This window comes from Exophiala xenobiotica, assembly GCF_000835505.1.
Source record: "Exophiala xenobiotica strain CBS 118157 unplaced genomic scaffold supercont1.5, whole genome shotgun sequence".
Lineage (NCBI taxonomy): Eukaryota > Fungi > Ascomycota > Eurotiomycetes > Chaetothyriales > Herpotrichiellaceae > Exophiala > Exophiala xenobiotica.
The window spans coordinates 3,554,954-3,570,741 of record NW_013562490.1 but is presented as its reverse complement, the minus strand read 5'-3'; the positions used below and the strand labels follow the sequence as shown (position 1 = coordinate 3,570,741).

Here is a 15,788-nt window from a genome sequence, read left to right as displayed (position 1 = left end):
TGGAGGTTGTTGCTTGGGCAAAGTTGCACATTCCAGTCCATTGCCTTTTTGGGCCACGTCTACAAAGTGATGGTCGAATGGAAGGTTTTAATATGTCATACAAGCTTCCTGGGTCGGTTTCGGAAGCCATCATTCATTCTTACAGACCTCGCAAACTGCACTGGATCGCACCTTGTGGAACTTTCGAGGAGAACACGAACCGACTCACAATCATGACTCAAGGAAGAACAATTATCCTCTGGGGCCTGCTGAGCACTTTCTATGGTACGTCGGCGCAACAGCCTTTGGAATTAGCCCGTCACCACTACTTTTCAATGCAGAAATTGCAGCTGTATGCTAACATAACCTCACAGTCACTGGCAGCTTCGCAAGTCCTACGAACACCTATAATGTGGAGTCTTCTACCAAGTCTATCAGCTCGCCAGATTGGAACGTGGTGCATGGTCCATCCGTTTTGCTGAGGCGGGCGGATGGCTCGAACTATTACACCAATTGGCCTACGCAGTCAGGCTCTTCTTACACCAGTTGGCCTTCAGACTCCAGTTGGGCTGGAGTTCCCGAATGGCCTGCAGCTTGGGGCACCAGACCGTCAAACTATAAGACGGTCAGAATCGTCCACGCCGTGCTAGCAGCGAGCGCATTCTTGATATTCTTCCCTGTGGGTGGAATCATCATGCGTGTTTCCAGACATCCGAATGCCATATGGATTCATGCTGCTGTGCAGACCTTTGGATATGTCGTCTTTGTGACGGCTGCCGGCCTAGGCATATGGATGGCAAAGAAAGTCCATGCTGTACGTCTACCACGCAAATCTAATCTCCTCGTGCCGAGGCCTTGCAAGGCCAACTCGTTTGCGCTTTCGTGAATGCGATAGACTGACTGAATCACACTGCTGCAGCTCGACGACTATCATCCGATGATCGGCCTTGTGCTGCTGTGTTTTATCAGCCTGCAGCCACTCAGCAGTCTTGTGAACCACTTCTACCGCGTTCGCTATCCACGCATTGGCATCCTTGGGCAAGTACATCTGTGGTCTGGTCGGCTCTTGATAACACTCGGCATCATCAACGGCGGCCTGGGATTCCAATTCGCATCGACACTCCCCGTGTTTCAATGGCCGAAAGGACCAAAGATCCTTTATGGCGCTGTCGCGACGCTCATATGGATCATCTATGTGGGCGTGGTCCTTGTGTGGGCAGAACTGAAGAGGACACCTAATACCAGTGCGGGTGACCGGGAGCAACTGACACCCGCAATTGACGGCAGAGGGAGAAATGTGGCCGATAGACCGTCGACGGCGGTGACGGCTGAGGATGCAGACAGCAATATCTTGTCACTGCCCGGGCCGGAGAAAGACAATCCCGGAGCAGCACACGACCACGTCAGGACGAGCACTGTCTAAGTTCAACAGTTGTTTCAGAACTTCTGCAACACCAAACATTCAAGCTTCAACTCTGATGGTACAGTGCAATAGCAGCGTGCCTGCAAATGTGTGCCTGTACGATCAAAGCTGAGATTTGTATATTCATATTCTACTCAGGAAGAAGTCAGACTAATACTATCTCACCGGCTTCATTGTCTATGCTCCAAGTCACTTTTTCTCCATTCATCGCGTCTTCGAAATACGCCTGGCCGATCAATTGATATGTGGTTCCATGTCCGTCTGCCCCAGAGAATTTCCTCAGTACCACGGGTACTCGGCTCCCGTTCAAGATGGCAACTTCATCCCCGGGCTTGACCGCCGCTGGCGCCAACCCCAGAGCACCTGTTGTGCCCACAAACATCATCTTGCGCACACAGATCAGCGACTGCTTGCGGAGCTTGGCGTATGCCTCCTTTTCCGCGCGTAATCCGAAGCCCTTGCTTTGTCTAATCATATTATCCTTGTCGTATGCGTCAAGCAAGGAAGCCAGATCGAAGACGGGTTTCTTCGGAGTCACTGGTTCCTTGTCGAAGATGTGGCGCGAGTATTCGAATGCCCCCTCTGCTAGTAGGACCTTAAGGACTCGTTCGCGATTGCAAGGTACAGCAGATTTTGAGTTTTTCTTGACGAATTCCAGATGGGCCTGAAGGCGGATGAAGTTCTCGATCCCGAGCGTGTTTCGCTCGGCATACTTGAACTCGATCCCGCTGACCGCAGCAACAGTGTCGATGACTTTACCGTAAGTGACAAGCTGGCAAGGGTCGTTCTCCTTCGAAGTGGGTCGGAACCGCATATCCTTGCTTGCGTTGAAAAGGGGCTCAATACCGCCTTGGTGAATCGGCTGGCCTTGTGGAAGTCGAATGGTCCAATTTGGCGCCCACGAGGCAAGATCGTCCAACTTCTCTTGTCCGCCACAAATGGCGAAGAGATCAAGAGTTTTGTTTTGTTCCATCAGCGACCGAGCGGCGATGTTGTATGCGCTCCCAACTGATATCTCGTAGTCGATCTTGATGGGAGCCGCACCGCCTTGGAATCCGAGGAACGCATAAACCAGGTCATGGTCGCGCCTCGCTTTGACGCTTCCGGCTACTCGACAGAGCACGGTCTGGAGATAGTTGGTGCCAAGTGGTTTGTTGCCTTGGAGTTCGGCCCGTCCTTGTCGAATGGCTTGCAGAGTGTTGCATCCATGGGCGACAATCTGCAAAGGGTTTCCCAAGGATATGTCGGACCTGCGCATCTTGTCCCCCTCAGCCGCGCAATAAGCTTCGACAGCATCGCAGAGTCTATCGAAATTGAGTTCCTGTTTGCCGATGAGGACAACGATCTCCTTGGACGCAGCAGCCTCCTGGTAGATCCAGGCTCTTTCGAAGTATTTGCGGTTCAGCAACTTTGCAATTGCAGTTCGCTGTAAGCTGGCCGCTGACTTTCGATCGCGAAACCCTTCGCTGACCAGGCTTCTCGCCTTGTCCGCGCGGAGGTCCGCTGAAGTGTGGCCCTCCCCGTTGAGCGGACATATTTCATCCAGTGTTTTCAACGCGAGGTCCGAGTCCGTGTCACCCTCTCCAAGCCACAGGTACGTCCTCTTTGCTCCTTGGAAGATTTCCTTCATAAGTGCAACCTGGCACGCGATCTCTCTCGCGTCCGTCTGTTTGACGCAGATATTGTCCCACCAGAGAATGAGCTTGTCTTGCTTCCGCAAAAGGTGCTGAAGGCATGCAATCAGGCTCGGGTTGACGCGCAATTCCTCCCTTTCGTTGACCAACAGTGGAACCTCTGCCTCCATATCAAGCCACGAATAGGAGACTGCCTCGTAGCTATCTTTTGGCAATGTGGCAAGGTCTTTCTCGTGGATCTTGCATCTGACAAGTGGAACAGCAGAACTCGTCTCTAGAAGCTCGCATTCCCTTAGCTTGCAATCCGAGGGGATGCTGTTCATGCTCTCAATCGTTACGAGCCGGATCATCTTTCGGCCTTCAGGCGACAATGTACTCCACTCATAGCGTGTAGGAGCCGCTGGAAATTCAATGGACGACTTCTTCAGGCCTGGCGGTGTCGGTCGCAACTCGTCTGGGGTAGATTCAAAGGCATCGAACGCGTCCTGAAACACGGTAGTCGCGTCTTCAACCTGCTGCGCAAGGACCTGACCAAAGCCAAAGAGACCACCGGCGGCACCAGTCATTGGGAAGCCGAACATGACGTAGGTCGACAATGAGACGAGGACCACGACTGTTTCTGCTCCAGGTCAATGGTCGGAGGAGATGAAGAACTTGAGGAGAAAATCTAGCAGCCCGGCTGAAATCGAGCTCGAGCTCCTTTTTCGGTTTTTATAGTCGAGGGGCGGAGAAGGTCGACCTCGTATTCACTCAAGGCAGCCATCACGCCTGTTTGGCCAACCTCACTGCGAATACGAGGAGCTGAAAGATTTAATGATCAGTCACATGGTATTGCAACTGAGCCTAAGCGGGGCAGTCCAAGGGTTAGGGCAACTTGTGTTTATTGACTTCGGTCTCTCGTTCAAATTGATTCCAGGCCATGTGTCGTCTCTGTCGCTGCCCAGATACTAGTATACATACTGTATATCCGGTTGGGCGTTGAGGTTGTCACTAGTGACTGCGGAAAACATGCGCTGGCAACCTCTTCCCGCTAGCATCATACCTCTGCTTCAACACCGTATCAAACGCACCATCTATGTCCCTGGGCTCATGATCCAGCCCTGCTGCACCCAGCGTAAGCACGTCCAGCCCGTAATTCTCCTTGATCCAGTGCGCAAACATGTCCATACCTGCCACTGCACCGCTCCCCGTCCAGATGTTCCCGTCGACAACCCACTTTTTGTCTTTGGTCCAGTTGACCTTGGGATATGCTCTCACGGTGTAAGCGTATTCGAAATTGTTGATCGTGGCGGCCTTGCCGTCCAAGACACCGGTCGATGCCAGCACGCCGGACCCCGTGCAAGTTGAGAAGATCAATTTCCCGGCCGCGACGTGTCGGCGGATGAAGTCGGCATATTTGGGCGAGAGCTCGAAGTGGGCTATGTCGGGCCCACCGATCAAGAGGGCGTCCAGCTCTGGACAGTCCTCCAGCGTTGTGGTGGGCACGATGGTGATGGAGCTGGACAGGAGGTGGACGGGCTCGAGAGTTTCGCCGATATGGTGGAATATAAATTCCGGCGCGTGCGAGAGTAGCTTCTCATCGATAGCCGGCGTGTAGAGTCTCAGCGCACTCAAGAGGGCCTTGCCGCTCGAGTTGAGGAGGTCGAAAGGTCCAATCACGTCAATGGCTTGGTAGTTGTAGACCAGTGCGCCGAAGTGGAAGGGAGCCATCTTGTTCGAAGTTGGAATGTGGCAGTGTAAGAGTGCTGAGTGCTGAGTGCTGAGTACTGAGTGCTTTGGAAGGTTGGGGGTGTCAGCGTCAGTTTTGCGTAGAAGGTTGGGTAGGTCTTGCTTGAGTGAGAGGCGATACAGTCTGATTTTGCCAACGAAAGATTATTTAAGTACCTTTAGGTATATACTACGAGTACCCTTCTTTAATGGTATTTGTCAGCTTATGGCTGTGAAAATGATGAACTTGCTCAGTGTGTGGACCGGTGGATCGAATATATTCACGAGGCTATCCTTGATAAGGCGACGTTGCCCTTTTAGGCAATGAGGCCAAATCGGGAAGTGTGGGACTTTAAGTACAGTCTTCAAAGCGTGTTCACCACGTCGGCGACTTACAGTAGTGATCTCCAGGTGATCGGGTAAATTGTCACACCGTGTTCACATCGATCTATTCAAACAAGGGCCTTTTTTGATTTGTAAAAGCTGATGGTGAGGTTATGGTAAGTCCGGATTTTTGCTGAACTATCCAGTCGTCAACGAGTCCGGACTGAACAGACCGGTGTGTTGGCTCCGTTCGTTGCCTACTCAACGAGAATCGAGACACGCTAGCTCTCACGGAGACATTACTCCATGTCTGCCTAACTAGAACTCGAGGACATCCCCTTTTGCCCGGAGCAATCGTTCAATTCCACCAGCCTCGTGCTCACCAGAGGGCTTCTGCGGCCAACATTTGGCCGTGCATGAGATTATCATTGACTTGTGAGAGCATTCTACACGGATGAATGGCTTTGACGATGCTGACGACGGGCATGACCGTGTTCTCCAGTGATTGTATTACTAGTACTAGTACTATAATCTCACGGGTAAATCAGGTAATGGAACTCGCTTGACTGGGGGTGGAAAACCAGCTGCCGCCTGACTCGTCAAGCAACATTTGGCCTCTCACTGAAGAGGAGGCCCTTCTACTACGTAAACTGTCATTGCTGCTTGTTTGTCATTGCATGGCATCCTGGCGCCAAATTACACAATTTGCCCATGAGATCGGACATCATTGAGACATCTCCCTGTCTTGCGTCGGTTGGCTTTGAGATGAATCCGAAACCATAGAAGTGGAATGAATCTCTTTGCTTACTCTTTCTTTGTGGATGAACACCGACGCCCCGAAAGGGTTTCCCCGAAGCGATTCGCTGTTTGGTATTATTGAGGATCTATGCCGAAGTGGTGCGGCATACTGGACGCATTGACAGTGATCGTCTTGAATGTGACAACACGGGGAGAACAGCAGATACGGACAGTCCCAGCACGTAGCCTGACTGAGGTATACCGTCTCGTCTTTCACACGATCCGGGTTCCAGCGCTTGTTTAAGTGTTGGACGCATGGCATTGTTGTCGTCAATAAGTTGAGTTGAGGTGGGATGGCAGGCCAGTAACAGTTCTCGGCCTGAATACGTGCTGCCAATGCTTCAGATGGCTCTATCACTTCTGCCGAGAACCCTTCGTAGAACACGATCGGAACAAACCCATCTAGAAATCGGACCCAGCCCGCCGGGATGAGTCCTACTTGGTGTTCCTTTAGAATGAACGGTTCCTCTTGTGTGGCGATGCTCATGAAATCGCGCCCTCGAATTTGTGGAAAGAGACCGGTATTCCTGGAGCGATCCTCATCTCTGAAAGAAAACGCCAGCCAGAGATGCTCAATATATTCCTGCAATGTTTGCTCCTCTCCTCGATGACAGGTGCATCCTTCTGCTGGAGAATTGTTTTCAGAGCAGACGTTGCACCGGATGGCTCAGACTGACAAAAAGGAATCCTATATTTCAGGCCAACACCATACTTGCGGGCTTTGGCCGACAAATAAGCCGCTCTAGCGTGAGCTAGATGGAGTAGAACAGTAACCATTGGTACCATCCATGCCTTCTTCTCGTTGGAGCTGTAAAGAATAACAGGTTCTTCAGAGCTCGACACCAGTCTTTCGATAAAAGACTTGGGTTTCTGCGCAGGGCTTACCCTTGTGCGGCCAATTTTGAAAGAACGTGAAGCTGTAAGCGTTCCAAAGCCCTTGAGACCTAGACCAATCGAGAAAGATGTACCGTCTTTCCGCGAGATTTCAGTTTTCTCATCGTTGCTGGACCACTGGATCTTCGAGTACTTGTGCTTCCTGGTACCAAGGGTAATCTGCGCTTCAGGCCAAAGACCGACAAAGTGGCGGGAAGCTTTTGGAAGATCCTCCACGGCAACGATGCTAACTGGCATCCCTTGATCTTCCGGCTCGACGTCAAACTCAGATATACCATCATTCATGTCATTTTTCATGTCATCCGCAACGTTATCAGGATTGTCAGGTCGTGTTTTGGCAAGAAATTTCAAGTGCCATTGCACGCTTCCGCCTTGGGCATAGATTGGATAAAGTGCGGTGAGCTCGCCTCTCAGCACGAAGTTGTCGCCATGGAATGCTGAGTACTCGAGGCCGCAGATGTGAGATAAAACTGCAAATGACACTTCCAATCCCTGCAGATCGAGCCCTACGGCGATCGTCAAGTCCTTCCTTTTCCGAGGCCTTCCAGGGATAGGGAAACCGGCGGCGACCCTAGCCCTTGGAAAAAGGGGGTACCAACAACAGCCCGCGTTCCGTTGTGGTGTCAAATCTGCCTCATGCCGCGCTGATGGGTTGAATCGCGACAATAGTTCTTGTCGGATCTCACGCGGATTTGTGGAAGACTTGGCCAGCCTCACGACGAACTCGTCGTCATCCTTCAAGATCTCCACCACGGATGGACCGGGTACTCGTTGATCTGGAGGTCCTTAAAGCAGCAGTAAACCACGAGAGAGCTTCCAGAACGTCAGCAAGAATCAGTGGATCACCATTAATGCGTATTCTCCTCCCACCAAAAACATAGAATTCCACGCGCGAGGCTCCGGGGGTAAGCAAGGTGTGGTCGGGATTTGTTCGCAGGGCCCTATCAAACTCCTTCAAAGCGGAGTGCGGGCCTTTGATGATGGTATCAATAAGCTCCAACACGCACTCTGATATCAGTGGCCACCTCCATGACGTGTATTCTTGACAAGTGGCAGCCCAAACGTTGGGCAGATCACCAGTGAGTGTCACAATGTCGCGAACAGACTCGATTTGTTCGAATTCTTGCATAACGAATCTCCGCAAAGAGGGAGCGTCGTCGAGCGTTACATAGTACGTGGGAAGTTCCCAGGTTGCCCCTGGAGAAACACGACCCAGGCACATCTGCTCTATGCTGTACCGGATACTCTGGGATCCTTTCGTCGAAGAAGCAGTGTCCTGATATATGTATTCTCTTTTCGCTGTTCCGCGTTGAAGAAACTCAATACGAGCGGAAGATGGCATCTGGAAACGCTCGAAACATAGACCGACTCGTCGCGCCAAAGGCGCGCCAATGACACACTGGAAGGGAAGCATGAATCCAACGACTGTGAATTTGGCTTCAGCCAGGCTCTTTTCAGCTGAGCGAAGAGGAGGGGTAAAGGCAACTGCTCCCATTGTGAGCCGCAAGATGACGTGGCATGCATGATTTGGGTCTTCATGCAGCAAGTCCTTCCTCGTGATCACAACAACTGCAGCCTGATCATGGTCCTCTGCAAGCAATCATGCCTCAACCCTTGCTGGCAAGACACTTGGCGCCAGCAGGGGATGGCAGCGCTGCGCGACCAGGCGCGGTGATCGGGTATCAATAAGTTATCTGGAATTTAAGCAGGAAGGGACTGATGGGCTGATGGGACCATGAGGTGGTACCTGGAGGTAGGTGAGGTAGTTACCGCAGTCAATTCGAGGTCAGGCTGAGCCAAGTTGAGCCGGGTCATATATTACCTACCTTAGGTATTCAACTTCATTTTTCACAGCGAGACAGGTGCGATATTGAATCTGTTTCAGATTGAAAGGTGTCCCCGTGAACTTGTTATACTTCAGGCAACTCTAGGAATGTGATCGGACTGTACGGTCCTCCTGCGGCTTGTCTTGACAGTCCACGGTCTTCGACTTCAGAATATTCAAGAATTCCTCCTTGCCCACCGAGACCGGTGCAATGGGATCATCGGTGTATCCGTTTGGCTGATCAGCGCTTGGCGTCCGATGTTTACCACCAAGCTGGTGTTATTGCGGAGTCGATTCACTCGTTCCGCGAGTCTGAGCATGGCAAAGCCAATGCCCATGTGGGATTATTTGAAATCCACGATGTGCCGGCCACTGCGCATCCGCCGTCGTGGTGGCCAGGAGAGAGCTCAGCGGAGCGCCCGCTTGCAGGACGGAAGGTCGTGGATTTGACGAGGGTTATCGCCGCACCGGCCGTCACGCGCGGGTTGGCAGAGCTGGGTGCCTCTGTCATGCGTGTGACAAGTCCGAATATTGTTGACTATTCGAGTCTGCACGTCGACCTGAGTTGGGGCAAGTGGAATGCGAGCCTGGATTTGAAGACGGAGGAAGGGAGGGGGAGCTTGCGGGAACTGATTTTGGATGCGGATGTCGTTGTCCAAGGGTACCGGCCCGGCGTCCTGGATAAGTATGGATTCGGACAGCAGGGGATCATTGACTTGATCGCAAATTCTGGCAGGGAGAGAGGGATCATCTCGGCGAGAGAGAATTGCTATGGCTGGAATGGGCCGTGGAGTTATCGGAGCGGGTGGCAGCAGATCTCTGATGCGTGTACGGGCGTTTCGTGGGCATTTGGTAGGGCTATGGGCTTGGAGAACGGGGAACCGGTCACACCGGTGTTTCCGAACAGCGATTATATGACTGGCATTGCCGGCACCGTTGCGATATTGACTGCATTACTACGCAGAGCCGAGAAGGGTGGAAGTTACAAGGTTGATTTGGCGCTGAACTATTACAATCAATGGCTGGTGGAAAGTGTGGGCGAATATCCCTCTCAGGTCTGGGACGATCTGTGGTCGCGGAATGAGAGGAAGGTGTTCAGGTGTGTGGAAATGCTTCGCTAGCTGTGTCTTTGGCAGTTTCTGACCGTGGCTTGTGATTCAGGTGTTACCATAATATGCCTCAAACGGTGCCGGCGTATATGGAGATGCTTCAGCAGAACTCCCCTCACATCTTTGATCCGAAATTCTTTGAGGTCAGGCCTAGTGATGCAATCGACGCGGTGATTCGCACCGTCAGGCCCGTCAACCAGTTCGACAAGGACGAGGTAGAGCTGAGGTACAATGTTGGGACTCGAGGGAATGGCAAGGACCAGCCGAGATGGCCAGATAACTTGCCGGCAGAAGTTGTGTCCTAAGAAACAGTTGCATGTATTGCAGATTGTAAACGAAGAGACTGATCTGTAGGTTCACTTACGGACCGAATAGGCTACAAGCTGCACTGCTGGTGAAATGCATTCGGTCAGTAATATCAGCCAGTGATGCGCCCAACCAGCCCAATCTGCCGATTCATCTTGTGACAACCCCAGGGCTAAGCCTGTTGAGCCAATACCCAAGCTTCCGGCTCCCTTTTCGCTGCCTCCAGCAGGATCTGTCTAAAGTCGTCCTGAACCTGTTGCAGTGTCTTGCTATAGTCTGGTTGCAGCTGGTGATACTCGTCCGACCCCCTGATTACAGCAAGTCCCAGTATGCCGTACAGCCTATCCCTAGGATCTACACACTGCTTCCCCTTGACCTCGTAGGCAATGTCCAATAAATCCGGTTCTAGGCCTGCCCTGTTAAGACCTTTGCTCCTGACGGACTGCTGCAATTGTTGCCCAAGGAGATCGATGATACCCGTAAGATCAACGCCGGTCAATCCAAGATCGTCGGAACCAGCGAGGCCATTCTCGGTCCAGTCTGCGGTTACCGCAGCGAACTTAAGGCCCCGGATGAACAAAGACACACAATGTGGTGCGGCAGACCACTCACAGAACGAGCCATCGCTACAAATCATGACCGTCTTACGGCTTGAGAGCGCAGCTTCCTGCACAGTCCAGATGCGCCTGAACCAGTTACGGCTGAGTATGTCGGTGAGGCCTTTTTGGATAACTTCTGGAGGGTTGTCTTTCCACGGTGGGTTTTCTTCGAACGCCTTCCCCTCCGCGATGAATTGAAGCGTCTGTATGCCGGATTTGGAGTGCTCAGTAGCCTCGCCCAGCCAGATGATAACTTGTGCAGCGCTTGCGAAAATGGTGCCCATTATGCGCACTTGATGGTTTCGCTCTAGGATATTATGTTGGTCTATGCAGAGGGCATCGACCCAGATGAAGCGTGATGTGTCTGGTCGGCGCAACTCGGTGAGCGCAGCGTGCACACTTGCGCTGATACGCTCTCTCTTGAAAGAATCGTCCCCAAGGATTATCGTGTCTTGGACTTCTCGATTGCCCCATACATAAGAAAGTGCGTCGAAGGCAGGCGAGCTAACGAGATCGACAGAGTGTAGTATTGCCCGCAAGCCTTCACCACGTGCACCTGGGAAAAGTTCGATGAGCCTGATTTGGGTCTCCGCCAACGGTTCACGGGTGAACGAGAATGGTACTGGTCGATGAAGCCCTTTGTCTTTGACAGATACGAAGGCAGTGGTAAGCTGACCTTCCTCTCGCGGGCGATCAGTGCGGACTTTTAGCCAGATACCGCATGAGACGAGATCGATTTTGCCCTCTTGGCTACTCGGGAGACGCAATTGTGACATAGCAGCATCGCGAGTGTTGATGACCTGCTCTACAATGTCTGCTGTGCTAGCTTTACCTTCGATTGGCCACGAGTCCTGATAGAAGGCGACTTGGTAATCCATAGTTGCGGAGAATGATTTTTGCTGTATGGGTAGTTGTTGCCACTGTCATTTAGAGGGTGCGGTACCTAATCTGAGAAGAACCTGGCGTTTTCATATATCCGCACGCCATAACAGAGAGGTGGTGAAGAAAGATCGAGGCAGTTGGAGGAGCAGCATCGGTGCTAATCATGCATGCAAGCTGAGCCTCGACGTTGTCAGCCCCAAGGTGGGGCTTTGGGAGCTTGACACATGTAGCGATCTCAGAACGTCGATACCAGCTGCACAAACTATTGCAAAAGACATGAGAAGAAAGATTTGTTCTCTGTCCAAGGGTCGTGATGGATCGTAAGGAGAGCGCAGCGCGCTGGCTATAGTCCATGATGTCCCCACATCTCATGCCTAAAGCAGGGGCTCACCAGGGTTTAGGTGGCTGGCGATGCCTAGATCTGACGGTGCTCCAGTAATTCCCATAGCCACACTGAACCTGGTGAGCCACCCCCGAGCTACCATCCCGGTCGTCATGATGATGTGATGCCGGTCATACCTGGTCCATTCTTCATTTGGCCGCCTGCAACTCCTTCTCTTCACCCTGGATCTCCATGTCCACGCCAACAGCCACTCCGCCCTGCATGCCTCCGGCACCGACCATCTTGACGGAGCTCGCCGCTTCAACGGTGATACTCGTATTAGTGACACGCTTGAGCACCAAAGGCAACAAGACCAGAAGAGACCCGGCCGTCAGACCCCAGTATGATCCGAACATGGTGACATACGATTTCTTGTCCTCGTCAAGGCTTGCCACAATGGCACTTCCAGCCGCACCGAAGACCTTGTAGAAGGCGCCGTACATGCTGAGCACTAAAGGGTCGTTGGACAGTGTGCCCATAATCCAGTAAGCATAGCATTGCCTGAGCAGGTTAGTCAAAGGTGGACGCCAGTCCCAGAATAATGGAAACCCACCAAGCGCCATCGAGAAACCCATAGAAGAAGTACAGGGCAATATATCCTCCTGCCTCGCTGTCTTTGACGTCGAGAACCTTCGTCACAGGATGATCTCGGCTCGATTTTCGGAGAGGAAAGATACCGCCAATGAGGACAGCATTGAAGATGACGAACATGAGCAACCACCCCTAAATTATCAACGTTAGCTGTATCCCTGCAGATCGAGCATACGGATGCTCCTCTTACCAACAAGGCTCTACTGCGTCTGTTGAAGTACTTGATATCAAGGAAGAGACCCAGCAGACCCGCCGAAACCATCTGAGCGACATTGTACCAGATGGAGTTGAACGATCTGGTGCGCACGTCGAAGAAGTAGGCGTTGTAGTCGTTACTCTGATATACGCCATACCAGAGTCCTGCAAAAGCGTACGGGAAGAAGAGGATGATCCACGGCTCAACCTTAACCGACTTGACCACGTTCTTCAGTTCGGTCCATAGTGATGCGTGCTTAACCACATACACCTTCGTCCCGTCGTCTCGGACAATCTTGCTTGGATGGACCAGGAACATTGCGAGGACGGAACCCCCCAGCATCAGCACAAAAAGGGCAATGTAAGTGCCATCGTTGACCCTGCCAGCTGAGGTGTTGGACCAATTCTGCGCTGTGGGAATGATGCTACCGATAACGGCGCCCATACTCCAGATGGTCCAGAAGAGACTGATGTAGCGGCCCTTCTGATCTTCGGTCGGGTAGGACATCAACATCGTTCCTTCGGCGGTCCTGGACGAGGAAGAATCAGCACAGTCTCATGGGCCCAAGGCTACTGCACTTACCAGAGGAAAGCTGCAGAGAAACCGCAAGCTGCTCCTGCGAACAGGACAAAGCCATCGTTTGAGGTGTGATTGTAACACCAAAAGGACGCTGCGTACAAGGCATATCCCACACCACCAATCGCCAGAGTGATCTTAGGACCCAGGTAGTTGCAAACGGACCCAGAGACCAGGGCTAAACCGGCGAAGATCGAGTACAGAATGATGTTGGATTTGTTGGAAAGATCGGCGGTCAACTGTCCTGCACCACCAAGGGATGCTAGGACATTGAACATGCCTTTGACTTGGTCAGTCGCTGAAACAATAACATACACCGCTCTGACTTACCGACAACGAGAAAACACACGAAGCCGATGACGATGGTCTGAGCAAGCGGCGACCTGTACGCCGGCAAGACGACGGGCCCGATCTTGTATCCTCTTGCGACAACACCATGGGACGCGCTGAGCGTAGAGCCGGTCTCGACGTCCATCATTGTTCCTGCCCCTCGGACGTCAAGTTGTGCTTTGCCTGCGGTCGCCTGCATCATTTGTTCGCGCAGCAATTTGCTTGCACGACGGATAGCTGAGAAGTACCACTACACGATCGGCTTTCAGACGGTACATATCTTCATGAAGTCTCCTCGTCACCTGAGAGGTCCCAAGACCCACGTACGGCTATACTTTGTCGTCCATCCCTGAAATTGTTACTTGGGTCCGGGCATGGCGGCCCGGATCAGTCACACGACAAGTCTGGAGGGTTATCAACGCTAGCATCAAGATCAAGGTAAAATGCGTGAAGGTGCAGAAAGGATACGTCCCTATGCAGTAACTATTGACTTCGCCAAAGCACGGGCACATTGGTGTCCACTCACCTGCCCACGCAAAAAGGAAGCGCTGACCGCATATCCCACGCATGCCCACGAAACGTGGGTCGATGCCATAATTTATGCCCGCCCAACTCCACGGACAAACTTTGCTGCAGTAACTACCAGCGTTCCTTCACTAAACATCAAATCATGGCTCTGACAGCCACTCTGGTCACATGATGCATGATACTCGACGTTGGAACGAGATGGCCAAGCCTGTACTCTCGAGTATCGAAGCACACAGAAGAAAGGGTCAAATGGGCATATACCGAATGCAACAGGAAACGGGACAGCGATGACTCCGACACGTATCATCCTCCTGGGTGCACACCATCCCCATTTCTACGTGCGCGTCGGCATCCTCCAAGCACGAACAGACATCGAGATCATCGGTTTCTGGGAACAAGATGTAGTTCTCGCCGCAAAGATCGAAAAGCGCCTTCGAATCCCCCGGTTCCCATCTGAACATGAGCTCGTCAGCACAGTTTTCGACATAGCATTCGTCCACCCCCTGGACCACGACAACCCACGCCTCGCTCTCCTCGCAGCATCAAATGGCGCCAAGGGCTTACTGCTCGAAAAGCCCGGCGCCACGCACCCGGAGCATCTCTTCAAACTAGTCGAGCAGCTGAAGCAATGGCCGGATCTTGTCGTTGAATGGGGCTGGGAAATGCACTACGCCGAGACGATGGACTTTGTGCGCAACCTGGTCCGACGCAACGCCCTCGGCCAGATCACGACGTCACGCTGGCACGGAGGCACACCGTCCGGCGGCGCCATGGAAATCTGGCAGCGCCAGAAGAACACCTTGGGCGGCTTCTTGTACATGGACGCGAGCCACACTCTCGAGGTGATCGTCGATGTCTTCGGCCTGCCGCAAAGCGTGTCGGCGAGTATACGAAAACTGCCCAAGGGCGAGAAACACCCGATAGTTAGCTGCTGGTATGACATGCACCAAGAAGAACTGGACCCGGCGACGACGGAATTTGCTGTTGGAGACCTGCCGTACGAAGACATCGGCAGCGTTATCCTCGAGTACGAGACGCACAATGTCGTCGCCGACTTCACGGCCTGGGAGCCGACGGATTGGTGTGCGGACTGGGGAATTGACATCTATGGCACGAACGGGGCGTTTCATGGCGTGCTGAATGCTCCGAGGGGCGAGGTGGTGCTCCGCTCGAGTAAAGCCGGGTATGCACGGGGCGTGACGAAGATGTCCACCGAGAAGCCACAGGGTGCGTCTAATCAAGTTGGATACTACACGCGGCAGATCGAGTTGTTCTTGCAAAGGGTCAACAGCCGGGCGATGACAGAATGTGCCGATGCTGATAATCAGGTGAAGCTGATGAAGGTTTTGGATGCGATTTACAAATCGGCCAAGGAGCGTCGATTCATAGATGTCTTATAAACTGTAGACAATAGACTGGTGCCAGCCGTCCCGGGCATTGATACTTTACCCTCTCATCCTTGCGTACTCAAGCCACTCGCAACTATCTGCTGGGAGTCAACCCCGGAGAGTCACACTTCCGCCCAAAACCACTCGGTCACCAAGCACACAGATCAATAGGCTGGTCTAACACCAGCTTCAGCCTCCTGGACCATACCATGAAAACGCCTCCGTTCCGGCATTCGATGATCCCTTTCATCGTACTACCATCCAGTCCGACATCGAGACCGCCATTGTAGCACCCAATGGCATGGTCACCTCCGAAA

At 52.6% G+C, this 15,788-nt stretch overlaps 8 protein-coding genes across 8 annotated transcripts; 3 read left to right on the top strand and 5 right to left on the bottom strand.

The window, feature by feature from the left end:
- Positions 1 to 212: 212 nt before the first annotated feature.
- Positions 213 to 1,402, top strand: PV05_09123 (uncharacterized protein; the record flags this gene model as incomplete). Its single annotated transcript, XM_013458693.1, has 3 exons — positions 213 to 264; positions 354 to 793; positions 899 to 1,402. 3 exons carry the CDS (start codon positions 213 to 215, stop codon positions 1,400 to 1,402), a joined length of 996 nt encoding a protein of 331 aa, XP_013314147.1.
- A 145-nt stretch (positions 1,403 to 1,547) lies between these two features.
- On the bottom strand, positions 1,548 to 3,617 carry PV05_09122 (uncharacterized protein; the record flags this gene model as incomplete). Its single annotated transcript, XM_013458692.1, has 1 exon — positions 1,548 to 3,617. The coding sequence occupies one exon, from the start codon at positions 3,615 to 3,617 to the stop codon at positions 1,548 to 1,550; it is 2,070 nt and encodes a 689-aa protein (XP_013314146.1).
- A 281-nt stretch (positions 3,618 to 3,898) lies between these two features.
- PV05_09121 (uncharacterized protein) lies at positions 3,899 to 4,877 on the bottom strand. Its single transcript, XM_013458691.1, has one exon. The coding sequence runs from the start codon at positions 4,744 to 4,746 to the stop codon at positions 4,027 to 4,029; it is 720 nt and encodes a 239-aa protein (XP_013314145.1). The 5' UTR covers positions 4,747 to 4,877; the 3' UTR covers positions 3,899 to 4,026.
- Positions 4,878 to 6,348: 1,471 nt separating this feature from the next.
- PV05_09120 (uncharacterized protein) lies at positions 6,349 to 8,254 on the bottom strand (the record flags this gene model as incomplete). The annotated part of the gene is made up of 2 exons (XM_013458690.1): positions 6,349 to 7,544; positions 7,606 to 8,254. The coding sequence occupies 2 exons, from the start codon at positions 8,252 to 8,254 to the stop codon at positions 6,349 to 6,351; spliced, it is 1,845 nt and encodes a 614-aa protein (XP_013314144.1).
- An 839-nt stretch (positions 8,255 to 9,093) lies between these two features.
- PV05_09119 (uncharacterized protein) lies at positions 9,094 to 9,998 on the top strand (the record flags this gene model as incomplete). Its single annotated transcript, XM_013458689.1, has 2 exons — positions 9,094 to 9,683; positions 9,746 to 9,998. The coding sequence occupies 2 exons, from the start codon at positions 9,094 to 9,096 to the stop codon at positions 9,996 to 9,998; spliced, it is 843 nt and encodes a 280-aa protein (XP_013314143.1).
- Positions 9,999 to 10,158: 160 nt separating this feature from the next.
- PV05_09118 (uncharacterized protein) lies at positions 10,159 to 11,476 on the bottom strand (the record flags this gene model as incomplete). Its single annotated transcript, XM_013458688.1, has 1 exon — positions 10,159 to 11,476. The coding sequence occupies one exon, from the start codon at positions 11,474 to 11,476 to the stop codon at positions 10,172 to 10,174; it is 1,305 nt and encodes a 434-aa protein (XP_013314142.1). The 3' UTR covers positions 10,159 to 10,171.
- Positions 11,477 to 11,843: 367 nt separating this feature from the next.
- On the bottom strand, positions 11,844 to 13,700 carry PV05_09117 (uncharacterized protein; the record flags this gene model as incomplete). The annotated part of the gene is made up of 5 exons (XM_013458687.1): positions 11,844 to 12,363; positions 12,416 to 12,585; positions 12,644 to 13,178; positions 13,232 to 13,505; positions 13,556 to 13,700. The coding sequence occupies 5 exons, from the start codon at positions 13,698 to 13,700 to the stop codon at positions 12,012 to 12,014; spliced, it is 1,476 nt and encodes a 491-aa protein (XP_013314141.1). The 3' UTR covers positions 11,844 to 12,011.
- A 492-nt stretch (positions 13,701 to 14,192) lies between these two features.
- On the top strand, positions 14,193 to 15,483 carry PV05_09116 (uncharacterized protein; the record flags this gene model as incomplete). The annotated part of the gene is made up of 1 exon (XM_013458686.1): positions 14,193 to 15,483. The coding sequence occupies exon 1, from the start codon at positions 14,371 to 14,373 to the stop codon at positions 15,481 to 15,483; it is 1,113 nt and encodes a 370-aa protein (XP_013314140.1). The 5' UTR covers positions 14,193 to 14,370.
- Positions 15,484 to 15,788: the final 305 nt, after the last annotated feature.

Bases quoted from the DNA above. Each gene is read 5' to 3' on its own strand.
- PV05_09121 (XM_013458691.1), bottom strand. From the start codon at position 4,746: ATGGCTCCCTTCCACTTCGGCGCACTGGTCTACAACTACCAAGCCATT.